General features: G+C 46.9%; 1 protein-coding gene and 1 long non-coding RNA gene across 3 annotated transcripts in view; one reads left to right on the plus strand and one right to left on the minus strand.

Moving 5' to 3' along the window:
• Tk (Tachykinin) overlaps nucleotides 1-15,246 on the minus strand; it is a 269,943-nt gene that overhangs the window by 10,081 nt on the left and 244,616 nt on the right. For both annotated transcript variants that reach the window (XM_069321814.1, XM_069321815.1), the window contains 3 exons: nucleotides 14,563-14,823; nucleotides 11,662-11,814; nucleotides 9,998-10,098 (listed from right to left, as the gene is read on the minus strand). In XM_069321814.1, the coding sequence (XP_069177915.1) occupies nucleotides 9,998-10,098; nucleotides 11,662-11,814; nucleotides 14,563-14,821 (513 nt within the window). In that variant the 5' untranslated portion in view covers nucleotides 14,822-14,823. The remainder of the gene's footprint in view (nucleotides 1-9,997; nucleotides 10,099-11,661; nucleotides 11,815-14,562; nucleotides 14,824-15,246) is intronic.
• LOC123745814 (uncharacterized) lies at nucleotides 22-14,509 on the plus strand. The gene is made up of 3 exons (XR_011227989.1): nucleotides 22-1,343; nucleotides 11,622-11,833; nucleotides 14,364-14,509. It is a non-coding gene; the product is annotated as an uncharacterized lncRNA (long non-coding RNA).

Below are 15,246 nucleotides of genomic sequence, written 5' to 3' on the forward strand. Positions count from 1 at the left end.
GAAAATGATTGTCTTAACAATGAGCTTACACCTCTTTTATTTCCCACAATACAATCTATTATATGGTTTTATTTTATATAAACATACATAGGCAAATTATATACTACACAAAGTAAAGTAACTTGGAGTGCGCCCCATGTCAATGATGGTGTTCGAACCCACAGCAGTGAGAACTGGCTGTGATAACCTAAAGTGTTATCCACGTATGGGAGGACATTAGGCACACACTATATCGTCTGGCTGGCCAATTTCCTAAATAGGAAAAACAGGGAATTTTCGTACCAACAGATCAATGTATGCACAGTATACAAGAGCGTGTTAATGTTTAAAGTCATTTAATCTGTGTTAAAAACATTGGCTATTCAGCAAAACTGTTCTAGAGTACGAAAACCAAATGTTTTTACCATTTGTTATTGCAATGGGAGGCAACAATTAATAGTCGGTGTTGATTAAATTTTGATCAAACAGGCTTATCCCTGCACACACACAACGCAACTGTCCCTATTTTCAGCTTGTTACAACTTGTAATATAGTTGTTACATCTTGTTAAAACGTTTTTATGACGTATTAGAAGTTGTTACAACTTGCTATATTGGTTGTTACAACTTGTTAGGTGTTAGAAACTCGGTCGGACGTTGTAGCAACGTCGTAGTTTCGTCCTGTGTTTGTCAGCCCGTCCTCCAAACAAAGACCCAAAAGTGATTCCACGCACCCGCCAAACTTCCTGTTTATGAATAAAAAAGGGTTTACACACGACTCAATGTATTTCGTTCGAACACTTCCGGAACAAGTGCTTCACTGACGAATTTTGTTCGAACCACAACGCTGTAAATGCTTCACCCACGTACTACAAATCAAATAACCGCCAACAGAACCTAAACACCTAACCTAACCTAAACTATACCTATATGTGCACAATATGCTAAAATATTATAATATTAATTTATATTTGAGAAAATTCCCATTTTGAATGAACAGCATGTACAAATTTATGAATGCGTCTGTGGGGTCGACCGCTGGATGTAATGGACTGGAGTCAGGACGGGTTGTGTGTAAACCATTTTTTCATTCATAAACAGGGCGTTTGGCGGGTGCATGGAATGGACTTTGGCCTTTGTTTATTGTTTGTTTATTTAGAATTTGTTTAACTTTACTAGTTAACTTTTCAAGAAACTCTCCTGATATTCGAACTTAAGTGTCGAATCTCGAATCTCATCTCAAATGCTTTAGCCACGTAATGCAAATACAAGTAATTGAGTAGTTGGGCCGGGCCGCCGGCGAGGGCGGACGCTTGCCGTATTGTTCCTGCCTACCGGACTCTTAGTGCCTGAGTTTGCTGAGCGGTCGGTAGCTGCTTTCCCGCGGTGGTGGGGGTGGCGGTCTTGTTGCCAGTATGGGTTTCTTACTCGCCACAATATGGGCTCTTACACAGTATAAATGTTCAATTTATGTCAAGCTTATTCTTATGTGGCGGTGCGAGATGCGCAATTTCAACTACCTAACGGCACCATTACTAGAGTGCTCAGTTGTTACAATAAGGTGGGCGGGGTCCGTCTCAACCAGTAAACGTTTGGAGCGACGAGGAGGCGTAAATGGCACCCGTGCCATGAAGGTGATCCTGAACAAGGATGTCCTTTTTGTTATTATGACAGGCAAATGCTATTAGCATTGCGTATTGCGTACAGCCTTGTACATACTACAAGTGTGGGCTTGTTGGGCACACGGCCTGCTAGTTGCTCCGTGGAGGTTGCTCTCTCAGCAGCGTGTGGACCCTGAGAAGGCTCTGGACACACTCACGTTTATCTGCTTGGCAGACAGAAGGCAGCAAGATGGTCTGCTTTTCAAGTTTCCACTGCAGCAGAAACACAGATTCTACAAATTACGTTACGATTAGTTTTCACTAGCTCTAAATATCCAAAGAAATACTTCAGTGGCTACTTCGCTATAGTGACAGACCCACAGCACTCGCCAAACACTTTGTTAATAGACGCAGCAAATAGTAGAGTTGCCGGTCATTAGAAAAGCAAGGTTAATGTCTTACAACATTCTATACGTATGCTTCACCTTGTCCTACTCAGCAGAGAGGATCTACGCCTCTAGTAGCTACTCTTTCCTGCAGGGATTACCCCTGATGTCTCAATTTTCCGTATAAATAACTCAAAAGACTAGCCTAGTGCGGCCACTAAGCAACACACATGGCGCAAAGATCAAGATCGGCATACACGTTGCAAATAGATCCTCACAATTTATGAGGCTTTCACGTCGATAGTCTAGTCATGGTCCATAAAATTTAAAGCCCGGGAACCAAAGACTTGTAGAGTTTAAACACTTTTACCGCTGTGAAAGACGGACAGTTCCGTCCCGGTAGGTGCGCACTCTGCCGCGGCTGAGCGACGACTGTCCGCCCTCGGGAGTTTTTTTTTCTTTTTATTGATAAAGCACATTAAATACCTATAAAAACAGCCTGGCAAAACCGCACAAGCAGTGATCCATAAAGCATAAAACAACACATGAGAACAACAGAGAAAGGAAACACAAAACTGAAAAAAAACAAGCACACAACAGGAAACATGGAAAAAAACGGAAATGATGTGGTACAAAATAACATTTACAAAACTAAATACACAAGCCAGCCTGAAGGGCCACACAAGCAGGACAAAAAGCCAAGACAGAGAGGAATTCATAACCGGAACACAAAGGGACCGGGAAAGAACATAAAGAAATGACACCCACACATGCAAAACAAAAACAAAACAAAACAAGCACAGGAACACGCAGGAACTGGCAAACACACACACACCCAACAGCCTAGAAACCACACAAACAACAGAACACAAAGGACACACAGGAAAAACAGCACAGCACAACCAAAAAACGCATACGGAACACACAAACAAGCACACCAGCAGGGCGAAAACTAACACGTAGACAAAACATACATAGAACTGCAGACACGGTAACAAAAATCACAGACAGGGAGTATACAAACAAACACAGGCACTATCGATACTTGTCCGGAAACTCCTGTGCCGGGAAGCGCAAGCAGTACGCCTCCCAAACCAGCTGAACGTCTTCAGACACCGGTCTACCAGGAGACGCACAAGGCCGAGGCATCCAATCAGGTACCCCATATATAAACCCCTTTAACCTCGGAACCCAAGGACGGGAGACATCTCCCGTCATGCAGGGTGCAGTCGCACCTCCACAGATCTCCAGTATCAGCTCTTGATACTGATAATGGCTCAAAAGGGCCACCACTTATGGGCTATTCATGCCCGTGCCACCTTTTGGGTGGCTTAATCTTCATCAATCAATCGGTACCCCAAATAGCTGATAAGCACCACGGGACCGGACGCACCCCTGTCGTCCCAAGTGAGGTCCAAACACCGCGACAGAAAGACCACGCCCCCGTCGGCCGCGATCACTAGGAAGAGGTCCACACTAAGGGGTTTCGCACAGGAATCTGCACAGAGAGGCGCTCTGGGCGCCACACAGGGCACCGCACAGGGCTTCGTACTGGCCTGTGCACGAGGCTTCTCACGAGGCTTCTCACGGGGCTGCACACTGGGGGGACCCACAGAGGACACGGATGCGTCAGGGCCCCCACCAACAGGCACAGAACCAGAGGCACCCTGGCGCACATCCTTCTTTAAGACCACGACGAGGTCCAGCAGGAGCAACCTCCCACCGTGGGGAGCCAACAGCAGTAGGCATAGGGGGCGACTCAGGAGGTAGGACAGAGCCCCCACAGCACTGCCAAATCAACGTACTCTCCTACCTCCACCCCAAGGCACACCACAAAGGGGATACGTACTCGGGACCCGCCTCAAGAGACAGGCTGCTGGTTGTCCGAGCTGTCACCCTCGTCATCCCGTAACATAGCAGAACTCTCCAACGGACGTGCCTTCAAAGCCCGGCCCCTGAGAACCGCAGCCTCCACAGCCGGGGACATTGGACCACACCACAGGAGATATCTCACCGCGGACATCCAAAGGGACAGGAGACGCCGCATGCAGGGACAGGAGACGCCGCATGCAGGGACGGAGCAGGCAAGGGCAGCCAAGACGGGGTGGGCTGGGGTGGCAGGGGCAGGGACGTCAGAGGCTGGGGCGGGGCCGCCCCCAAACTCCACGTCAGTATCCACACCACCACCCAACACACCCGGGGAAGAAGCCGGCAAGGAATCATCACATGGTCCAGCACTTGGAGACAGGTCCGGGGCCGACAGCGGGGGAAAATCCTCCTCCCGGAAGAGGTTAACAGGTGTGACCCGCTTCTCCACACACCCCACGGCCAGGTGAGCCGGGACGCCACACCTGAAACATATCTGAGGTTGTCCCGCGTGAAAAACACAAATCGGGAACCCCAACAGCATGATGGAGGACGGTACAGGATCCCTGAGGCGCATGGCGAGAGTGCGGGTCTCACACAGGACCCCCTTCCATCTCCCGGTAGGGACGGCATTCATCCTTACATTTAGAAGCCGCCCAAACTGGGCAAAGTATCGACGTAGAAGATCCTCAGGGAACTCAAAAGGCATCCCATGCACGGCTGCATACGTCGTGGCTTCACAACGGTCAGAAAGGGTCACCGACCCACCATCTCCAGGAAGAGTGAATGAGCGCCCATCATAGCACATGATGAGATCTTGGTAAATCACCAGGGAGCCGAACTTGACAATCGCCCGCCGTCCAGCAAGCAGCTGCACCCCACACACAGACTCCACAGGGACACGGGGCATATCAATCAACACCACATCCACCGCGTGATAGGAAGCAATCCCAGAGAACTCCAGGCTAATGGAGGCCTGCCTGGTGACAGGGGGCACAGGCCCCCCTCCCCCATAATTGCAGACCGTCACGGCCCCAGGGGGCCCCTCAGCAGAAACACGGGACACAAGCCTCGTCAACAGCGACACCCAGGTTCTCACTCCTCGCGGGTTGACAACAACTGCAGTGGCCGGATGGAACAACCGTACCCCCACGACAGCCGGAGCAGTTCTCCTAAACACTATTACCGCTGTGAAAGATGGACAGTTTCGCCCCGGTAAGTGCGCGTTCTGCCGCGGCTGAGCGACGACTGTCCGCCCTCGGGAGTCGTCGCTAATGTGGATGCCCAAACTGTCGTTAATTTCTCCTAACGAATTCTAACAGGCAATTTGCCCATCATCAAAACCTATTAAAATCTTTCAGTAACTGACTAACCCATCCTCAGCTTTCATTCCATCCAGTGGCAGACCCCAAAGACCCATTTATAAATTTTACAGCACAACCTCATCAATAAAGGCCAAATGCTCATTAAGCCAGCCGCCAAACCCCCTATATATGCAACCCATCCTCAGACCAAGTCCATTCTATCCAGCTGTCGACCCCAAATACGCATTTATCAATTTTAACATGCTGTCCATTCAAAATAGGAATGTTCTTAAATATAAATTGATATTGTTATATATTAGCATATTTAGGCATTGCTTAGGTTAGGTGGCCGCAAAACCAAACGGGTGGTTTGGCGGATGTACGTAGACCGTCCTCATAAACAAAGGCCAAAGTCCATTTCATGCACCTGCCAAACCCCCTGTTTGTGAATGAAAAACGGTTTACACACAACCCGTCCTCGACATGAACAGCATTTGTACATGCTGTTCATTCAAAACAGGCATTTTCTCAAATATAAATTAATATTATAATATATTAGCATATTGTGCATATATAGGGATAGGTTAGGTTAGGTGTTTAGGTTCTAATGGCGATTATATGTATTTGTAGTACGTGGGTGAAGCATTTACAGCGTTGTGGTTTGAACAAAATTCGTCAGTGAAGCACTTGTTCCGGAAGTGTTCGAACGAAATCAGTTGTGAGTCGTCAGCCCGTCCTCCAAACAAAGATCCAAAAGTGATTCCATGCACCCGCCAAACCCCCTGTTTATGAATGAAAAGCGGTTTACACACGACTCACAACTGCTGACGTTCGAACATATCCGGAACAAGTGCTTCACTGACGAATTTTGTTTGAACCACAACGCTGTAAATGCTTCACCCACGTACTACAAATACAAATAATCACCAACAGAACCTAAACACCTAACCTAACCTAACTTATGCCTATTTATACACAATATGCCAATATATTATAATATCAATTTATACTTGAGAAAATTCCCGTTTTGAATGAACAGCATGTTAAAATATATGAATGCGTCTGTGGGGTTGACCGCTGAATGTAATGGACTTGAGTCGAGGATGGGTTGGAGTCGTGTGTAAATTGTTTTTTCATTCATAAGCAGGGGGTTTAGCGGGAGTATGGAATAATTTTTTGGTCTTTGTTTGGAGGACGGGCTGTTACACATGACTCACAACTGATGACGTCCGAACACTTCAAGAATAAGTGCTTCACTGACGAATTTTATTCGAACTACAACGCTGTAAACAACCCGTCCTCCAAACAAAGGCAAAAAAGTGATTCCGTGCACCCACCAATCCCCCTGATTATAAATGAAAAACGGTTTACACACGACTCTCAACTGATTTCGTTCGAACACTTCTAGAACAAGTGCTTCGTGATGAATTTTGTTTGAACCACAACACTGTAAATGCTTCACCCACGTACTACAAATACAAATAATCACTAACAGAACCTAAACATCTAACTTAACCTAACCAATGCCTAAATATGCACAGTATGTTAATGTGTAACAATATTAATTTATATTTATGAAAATTCCTGTTTTGAATGAACAGCATGTTAAAAGTTGATGAGGAGTTGCACGGTGACCGTCGGTCGGGTCGGACGTTCATGAGGTCTCTCCGCTCCTGGCTAGTGTTTACGTTGGGTGATTGCTGGTTTGCCCTGCTGGTGGTGGTTTGCCACTGACAGGGTGACGTTTGACTTAGCCATGGGGACTTCTCGCCCTCCAGTGAAGAGGACATTGTCGGCTGGTCTGGCATTTACGGTGCCGGTGGACCATTCGTTGGTTGGTGTCACCCTGGTGGATGTGCTACATGTGCAACTGTCGGACCTGGTGGGCGTCCAGCTGCTTCATGGCAACCCTGCTGTGGTCAAGTTCCACCTCCAGGCTGCCTTTCAGGCGTTTCTCGAGCGGTGTGAGGGGCGTGTTTACCCTCTCCCTGATACTGCTGGTTCTGTTAAGGTGGTGAATTTTAGTGTCACCTTGACGTCTGTGGCGGTGCATGGTGCCCCTTTCGAATTTCAGGCCGACTTTTTATCCTTCTGTTTTGAACGATTTGGGACAGTGTTAAGCGTTTGTTGGAACAAGGTCCTTGCCGGGCATTGTGTTGGTATGCTTGATGGCTCCCGCACCCTGACGATGTCGCTGAAGTGTCCCGTCGTCGATGTCCGTGTTGGGTTACACGCTCCGCTGCCTGTATCGGGGTCAACCGCGCACCTGTTATCGGTGTGGTCACGAGGGTCATCTGGCTGCAGTGTGCGACGTGGGAGCGACTAGTAGGGTGCATGTTTTTCGTGCGGAGGATTTTTCACCCCTGTTGCGTTCGGACGGTTCTGAGGACGGAGTGGCTGCTGTGCCTGAGGCGCCTGATTGCCGATCCCCCTGTTGAGGCGAGTTCTACGGCCTGTGCAACACGTCTGGTAACTGCTGTGGCCCCTGAGGTTGTTGAGCCGGTGTGTGTGTGGGGTGTCGGGCCGTCGCCTGTGCTGCATGTAGTGCGGGATGTACCGGTGGTGGTTCATGTCACACCCCAGCCTGTGGATGTGGTACCGGCTCCCGGGGACGCGGTTTCTGCTGTTTTGGACGGGGGGGGGGGGGCTTCAACAGGGGGTGGTGCCTGCCGTGCCTGTGTGTGTTGGCGACTGTAGTTCTGTTCTTTCCATCCCTTTCCAGAAGTGTGCGCGTCGGTATTCTGAGGCTGTTTCCCTGGATGATGTGGACAGTGCTGGCGATGTGGCCTCTGTGGACTCTTCGGACGGTGCGGATGTGAAGATGGTGGCTGTGCTTGCGGAGGGGCCTGCTGAGAGTGGTGTGGTGCGGCCTGTCTTGAAAGCGTTCGCAGTGGGCTCGGAGTGTCTCCCCCCCTTCGTGGTGTGCCTCGGGAGTTGGTGGGGGAGTATGGTGCTCTGGCGTCCCCTTCCGTGGATGTTGGTGCTGTGAGGGGCTCCGAAGTTGCTACCTGAGCCCCCCCCCCCTCCTTTGTCTTCTGCTGTTGGGTCCCCGCAGTGGGGGGTTGCCCCTGATGACCGGAACCTCGTCGTGGTGTTGCGGAAAGATGTGCGCCGGGGGGGCTCGGCTCCTGTGCCCTGTGATGGGGTCGATGCTGTGCCTGCTTCCCCTGCGGTTCCCCCTCCTTCATTGCCCCAGTCTGGGGGAAGCCTCTTCCCGACTGCTGGGGTCGTGCCCGGTGAGGGTCCGGTGTTGGGCCCTTATCGGGATGCCTGGGTGCTTCCGATCCCATGGTGCTCGTCCACTGTGTGGGTGTCGCGGGTGAAGGAGTTTGTTTATAGGGTGCCGGATAAGATGTCTCAGCCGAGGGCACCGCCTGGTGGCCGGGTGTCCCCCTGACACGTGGGTGATTTGGGATGCGTACTGCTTCCGCTTTCCGATATACAAGTTTCCGGAGAAATATTAATTGACGTCTTGTGCACACCGCTACGCCGTGCGTGGATCAGCTGCCGCCGTGAACTCGACACCCCGCCCTACAGTGCGGCGAGTCTCCCTCTAATGTCCGCCTTTGTTTTCGTCGCCACTCCTCTCTCTACGGCCCGGCACATCTAACACTTTTGACTTTCTTCTCAACGTCAACGCGTCTCCCTACATCTGTCCTGGTGCAGTCATCGGGAGGGTAAACCATTCATGCAAACTGCATCTATTCTCAAGAAGAAGAAAGTTGATGAATGCGTTTTTGGGGTTGACTGCTGTATGGAATGGACTTGGTCTGAGGACAGGTTGCAGAGTTACATTTGAACAGAGGTCGACAGCGAAACTCTTTGATAAATATTCGATCATCATCAGTTGTGAGTCGTGCATAAACTATTTTTCATTCATAAACACGGGGTCTGGCGGCAGCATGAATTGAACATTTGGCCTTTGTGGACGAGGATGGGTTGTATTTGATTTACAATCCACTTAACTATTTTAGACTCGAAACCTATATTACTATCTTCAATAGATCCTGTCCTCATCAATAAACATCTTCACACCCTCCCCCATCTCTATCCACATGTTCCCTCCCCATCATCTCCCCCCCACATACACACACCCTGTCTCCCAACTACACACTCCTTCCCCTGTTTCCCCTCATCACTGTAATAACTTTCACTATACTCGATCTCCATCACTATAAAAGATTGTGCCCAGAATGCAGACCTGTCGTCTGAACACACACACTTTACAAGTTAGTATCTAAATACTCTAATATTTATACAAAGGAGAAAATCCGTCGGAGACGTGATAGGAATTCAAACCTGTGCACTGGGTGTTCCCGGCACACGCTCTAGACGACTGAAGTGTGATTACTCGCTGATTTGATTAGGGTGATTACTTTCTGTGTATTTATACAAATATCCATATAAGTTTATGGACTTTGCCGGAACATTTCATAGCCACCAATGGGATGCATACGGGCTGATCCCCCTGCAAAGGGGAGCATTTGGGAGTGAGGGAGGAAGGGTGGCCAAGTAAAGGAAATTGGGGAGTGTGGGAAGGAGGGTGAAGGAGTAGGGAAGGAGGGTGAAGGAGTAGGGAAGGAGGGTGAAGGAGTAGGGAAGGAGGGTGAAGGAGTAGGGAAGGAGGGTGAAGGAGTAGGGAAGGAGGGTGAAGGAGTAGGGAAGGAGGGTGAAGGAGTAGGGAAGGAGGGTAAAGGAGTAGGGAAGAAGGGTGAAGGAGTAGGGAAGGAAGGGCAGGGGAGTGAAGAAGGGAGGTGAGGGAATGGAAGAGAAAGAGTAGTTGAGTAAGGGCGCGAGAATGGGTGGTGATCACGGGAGACTGAGACAAGTCACCAGCACGGTACAAGGTGTCAACCACTCACCTGGATATAGGCATCAATTTCACTCTCATCGTCAAAGTGCTTCTTGCCTCTCATCCCCAGGAAGCCCGACGGAGCCTTCTTGCCTCTCATCCCCAAGAACCCTGTCCAGATCACCCCTAGTTAGTTAGTTCCACGCTCACTTATGGAGATATGCCTGGGAAGACTTGACCAGGGGTCGTCAAACATTGACCTGACGGCTTACGAAACCTGCACATCTTTTCTCATTCATGTCTACTTAATTTGAATTTATGGAACAGTTTATAAACTGCGAAGCGCTACGAGGTTGTTTATAATAAGAATAGTCTTGCGTTGTGAAGGTTGTAAGGCTGTTTAATATAGACTAAGCCGCCGTAATGGAGGAAAGATGTACAGGTTTCGTATGTGGACACGTAAATGCTCGATGAATCCTGGCTCTGACTGCCAAAAAGAGATACAGAGATTAGAGATATTTGCTTGTGAGTTATGTAACAACAGTAATCTGGAATGTGTTTTAACTAGCTAACCCAGACTGTTGAATTTAATAAAATAAATTAAACACAAAAATGACTCAATAATACACTTGCATATGATTAGAATTAGTCTATATATCACTATCTCTATTTATCCCGAGTTACCTTGAGGTTCCCTGGAGCTCCGGGTGAAAATGGCTTTAGTGCCTAGGATATTATAGATGGGTTTTCAAGATGTTGCTTTTCATGTTATCATTTGCTTCATTAAATCTGATTTCATATTAGGATAGTTTAACTATTCGTAATATATAACTATTTATTATTTTAAAAACAAAGTGTGTTAGTGTGATCTCTGTGTGAATTTAATAGTATCTTTTTGGTAATTCTTTTAAGACCAGGCTAAGCCTAGGTGACTTTTCTTTTTAATCATATTTCTAATCAATTGTTTAAAGTATTTGGTTTGAGACCCATGGAATGTTAAATCATTTAACATTTGTTTAGTGAGGAGAAGAAAATGTATAGTAAGAGTCGTAGGATTTTGGAAAAAAGTTATATCACTTGATACAGAGAGTTGTGTACATTTTTAAATTCAGATTCCTAGTTAATATTGCGAAGTGCATCTGTGAGAATGGCTGTTTGTATCTTTGTGAAATAGGTCAGTGAATTTCTGGGTATCTACTAAAAGTTGTTTAATGTTAGTGAGGTTGAAGACAGGATAGTGATCAGTTTTGTCAGCGATTATGTCCGAGGCAAGAGAGACTTGTTATCTTAGTCTACATGTGGTCTAAGAGTTGACGCAGTGAGCTTTGGTTGATTCTAAGAGGTTTGTGTGACTTCTTCAGGCCTATAAAGTCTTTCGTAACTACTGAAGGACCCATATGCCTTATTGAGACCAACTTAATGAGCCAAGAAAACTACAGAAGGCCTATTAAACTGAAAAGTTACATTTCTAAATTTAGATTATACAGTATATATAATTTTAATTAAATGTGTTAAGCTATAACATAACAGTTTATTGTGAAAATTATATACGGAAATTTTGAGCAAACTAACTCAGTTACAAATGAAATGCATTTATGAATAAAGTTGTTGAATTTAGACTTATTTTAATAAATTGTTTAAGGCCTATATATACCTACGTCGAATAACAAAACCCTGTGTGTTGACTACTACAGCGAGCGGGCTAGGATGATGGTAGCACCGTGTAGGACCCACCTGAAGGAGCCTTCTTGCCACGCATGCCCAGGAACCCTGAAGGAGCACGCTTGAGGAGGGTCTCCAGCTCGCTGTCCATCCCTGCTTCGCCAAAGGCCTCTTCGCCACTCTTCTTGCCGCGCATGCCCAGGAACCCGGATGGCGCCTTCTTGACTAAGGGAGAAAATGGCGGGTTAGTTGCTGAACACAGCTGGGTTTATTTCGCAATATTATTTAAGAGAATTCCTGTTGTAACATCAAGTAGAGCGGGTTTACGTTCTCGGCTTGAGGGACACGGGTTCAATCCTCGGGCAGGCCAGAAACAGTTGAGCACGTTTGCTTTCGCCTAATTCTTCTGTTCGTTTATTAATAAAAGAGGCACCTAGGAGTTTGACAGTTGTTGTGGGTTCCATAAATCATCATACCTGTTTCTAAACCAATATTTACCCAGGTCTTTCCGGAATGAAAACTTATCCAGTTTATATCGTCTGTTTTGTGTTGATGTATTTAACACACTCAATTCCCACATGCTATACCCTTTCATCCATTTATATACTTGACTCATGTTACTCCTTATTTTTCATCTTTCTAGAAAATGCATGTTCAACTTCTTGTAATGTCTTAATTAGGAAGGTTTCTAGTTCCTGGATATAACTTTGCAATCTTTCTCTGTACGCGTTCGTGTGACTGTGTGTCCATTCTATACACCAGCGACCAAAATCTAATCTAGATAATCTAATCTAAACACGCGCAAGATAAAGGTGAAAAATAATATCATGCCCTGTTGCTGACTCTTCTGGAAGCAAATCCCAGTATCCTTTTTTTCTCTCTTCCCTAATCAGCCTTGCAAAACGTAAAAGTTTGAACAAATGAAACACAAAAAGTCCAGAGTAAAATGAACCCAGGACTAGTATTGGGTGGAACATTAGACACCGGGTCACTCCTGGACATGATCCAGAGAGAGAGAGAGAGAGAGAGAGAGAGAGAGAGAGAGAGAGAGAGAGAGAGAGAGAGAGAGAGAGAGAGAGAGAGAGAGAGAGAGAGAGATAGAGATATAGATAGATAGATAGATAGATAGATAGATAGATAGATAGATCTGCACCTGTGTACACTTTCCAAATTGTGTTCCTGGGGAAGCGAACTCCAGCTCCTGGGCTGCCCCTTTGAAGCACTAACAGCTATGATGACTTCCTAACCCCATAGGCTCTCATATTTACATATAAATCCGTGCATTGAGCAAGCCTCCATCACAACCTCCCTTCTAGTTGTTTCCCTCTAGCTGCATTCACACCCAAGGAATTTATTCCTATCTGGCTCACCTATTTCCTGGTTTCGTCCCTTTCAAGTAACATGCAGTAACTTTCTGCATGTAACTTTCAAATAAGTTATTATGTTCCGCATAGTCTCCTAAATTTTATGACAAGTCTAGTAGACTCACAGACTCGCAGATTCATTGGCTGAAACTCAGACCCGCTGACTGACCCATAGATATACAGACTCAACAAGTACAGACTAAGCTGCCATGCTTGAGGAAAGATGTACATATTTCGTAAATGCATGATGAATCCTATCTTCATCAACCACCGAGCGTGTCGGCGGTGGCTGTAGAGAAGCTCTTGTACAAGTGGCTGGTTTAAGAACCAAATAGGTCACGGTGATTGATTGATTAAGATTAAGCCAACCAAAAGGTGGCACAGGCATGAATAGCAGCCCGTAAAGAGGTGAAGGAGGTAGTATGTAAGTTTATAAGCGGCGGCAGTACTCCATGCTGGTGTCATGCAGGGTGCATTCGCACCTCCACAGATCTCCAGTATCAGCTCTTGATACTGGTAATGGCTTAAAAGGGCCACCACTTACGGGCTATTTATGCCCGTGCCACCTTTTGGGTTGCTTCATCTTCATCTTAACACATTCATAAGGGAGACATCTCCCGTCATGCAGGGTGCATTCGCACCTCCACAGATCTCCAGTATCAGCTCTTGATACTGGTAATGGCTTAAAAGGGCCACCACTTACGGGCTATTCATGCCCGTGCCACCTTTTGGGTGGCTTAATCTTCATCAATCAATCCATGCTGGTGCATGGTAATATTACTCTCCAAGAAGCCAGAGTAAGTTATGAGGGACTCTGGTATCGTAGCAGTTTGGGTCTGGTCTGTAGTCGTTCTCCGGAACTGAGCAATTATCGTTTATTAATAAGACGGGATACTGTTGCTGAATGATTTCTGTTACTCTCACCTGCCTCCCTCACCTGTCCCCCTCACCTGCCACCTTCACCTCCCTCACCTGCCACCTCCCTCACCTACATCCTCGTCAACAACCAGCAACGTTCATTCACACAAACGACTGTTTGTCCATCTCCACAGTGAGCAAGGAAGGCAGAATCATCTGGCAGGACGATGATTCAGAGTAATGATTAATGATTATCAGCTGGTAATTAGTCCTATCAGCAAGAGCCGGCAGGACTAATTACCAGGTAGTCGCTATATACTGACGGCACTACGACCAGGTATAATATTAACTCGCACTTGGCAGCCATGCAGGCGCAGAGGTGACCAGCGTCAGATTATTATAATTAAGCTTATGAAGGCTTCCTTAACTCTTCTGTGTCTGCAAGGCTTGGCTGCTGTGGCTGTTACCAAGTGTACCGTGTCTGTTACTAAGTGTACTATGTCTGTTACTAAGTGCAATGTGTATGTACAAAGTGCATTGTGTCTATTACAGAGTGTACCGTGTCTATTGGTAATGCTGGAACGCGAACTCGGCGCTGGAGTGCCCAGACCTGCGGCTGCGTCCAGGGATGCTGACCAAAGAGTGGGACGCAGCCAGATGGCAAACAGCAGTCAACCCTAATTATCTGACCATCTCCACGACAGGAACTGTGTGTGTGTAAGTGCCGGTGGGTAGCAAGATGGTTTCCTACCTCTCCAGGGGACGGCAAGAACCACTGGGCCATTGTCGTCCCTGAGGCCGTAGAGGGAGGCGGGGAAGGAGTCCTGCAGCGTGTAGTCGTTGACGGCGGGGACGATGTTCTCGAGGGGGGTGGACACATCCTTCTTGCCTCGCATCCCCAGGAATCCTGAGGGGGCCCGTCGCTCCCTGTCTGCGGTGTCCTGTTCCTCGGCCAGGGCGCCTGTCACCACCACCATCACCATCAAGCCTATCGCCGCTCCCCGCACCATAACTGGAAAAAAATGAATTTCTTCGTCATTCTCACGAAATTTATCATTCAAAAACTAAAAAAAAAAAAAACAGGAAGACTATGTATTCACATACGAGGCAGCTCTTATTAATATCTATCCACTCATTTATATGTCTAATCAGTACGCCTGAAACAAATCTTTAGTAGACGAAATATTGCTATTTCGTTGTTATTGAGTCTTAGGTGAGAAGTTCCTTCACCTAACTTGAGGTGTGGACCACCTATACAGGAGGGTCCTGTATATTGAACTTGGGCATTAAAGTAAACTGCAATCCTCCATTGATCTCTATATAATTGCTCAATGTTAATGAACCATATTAATTTTTGCCTATAGTATTATTCAACGATAACTCTTTTAATCACGAACTAGACGCCATTAAATACTTATTAACAAATGCTGTATTT

Source organism: Procambarus clarkii, chromosome 10 (genome assembly GCF_040958095.1).
Source record: "Procambarus clarkii isolate CNS0578487 chromosome 10, FALCON_Pclarkii_2.0, whole genome shotgun sequence".
NCBI classification, from domain to species: domain Eukaryota; kingdom Metazoa; phylum Arthropoda; class Malacostraca; order Decapoda; family Cambaridae; genus Procambarus; species Procambarus clarkii.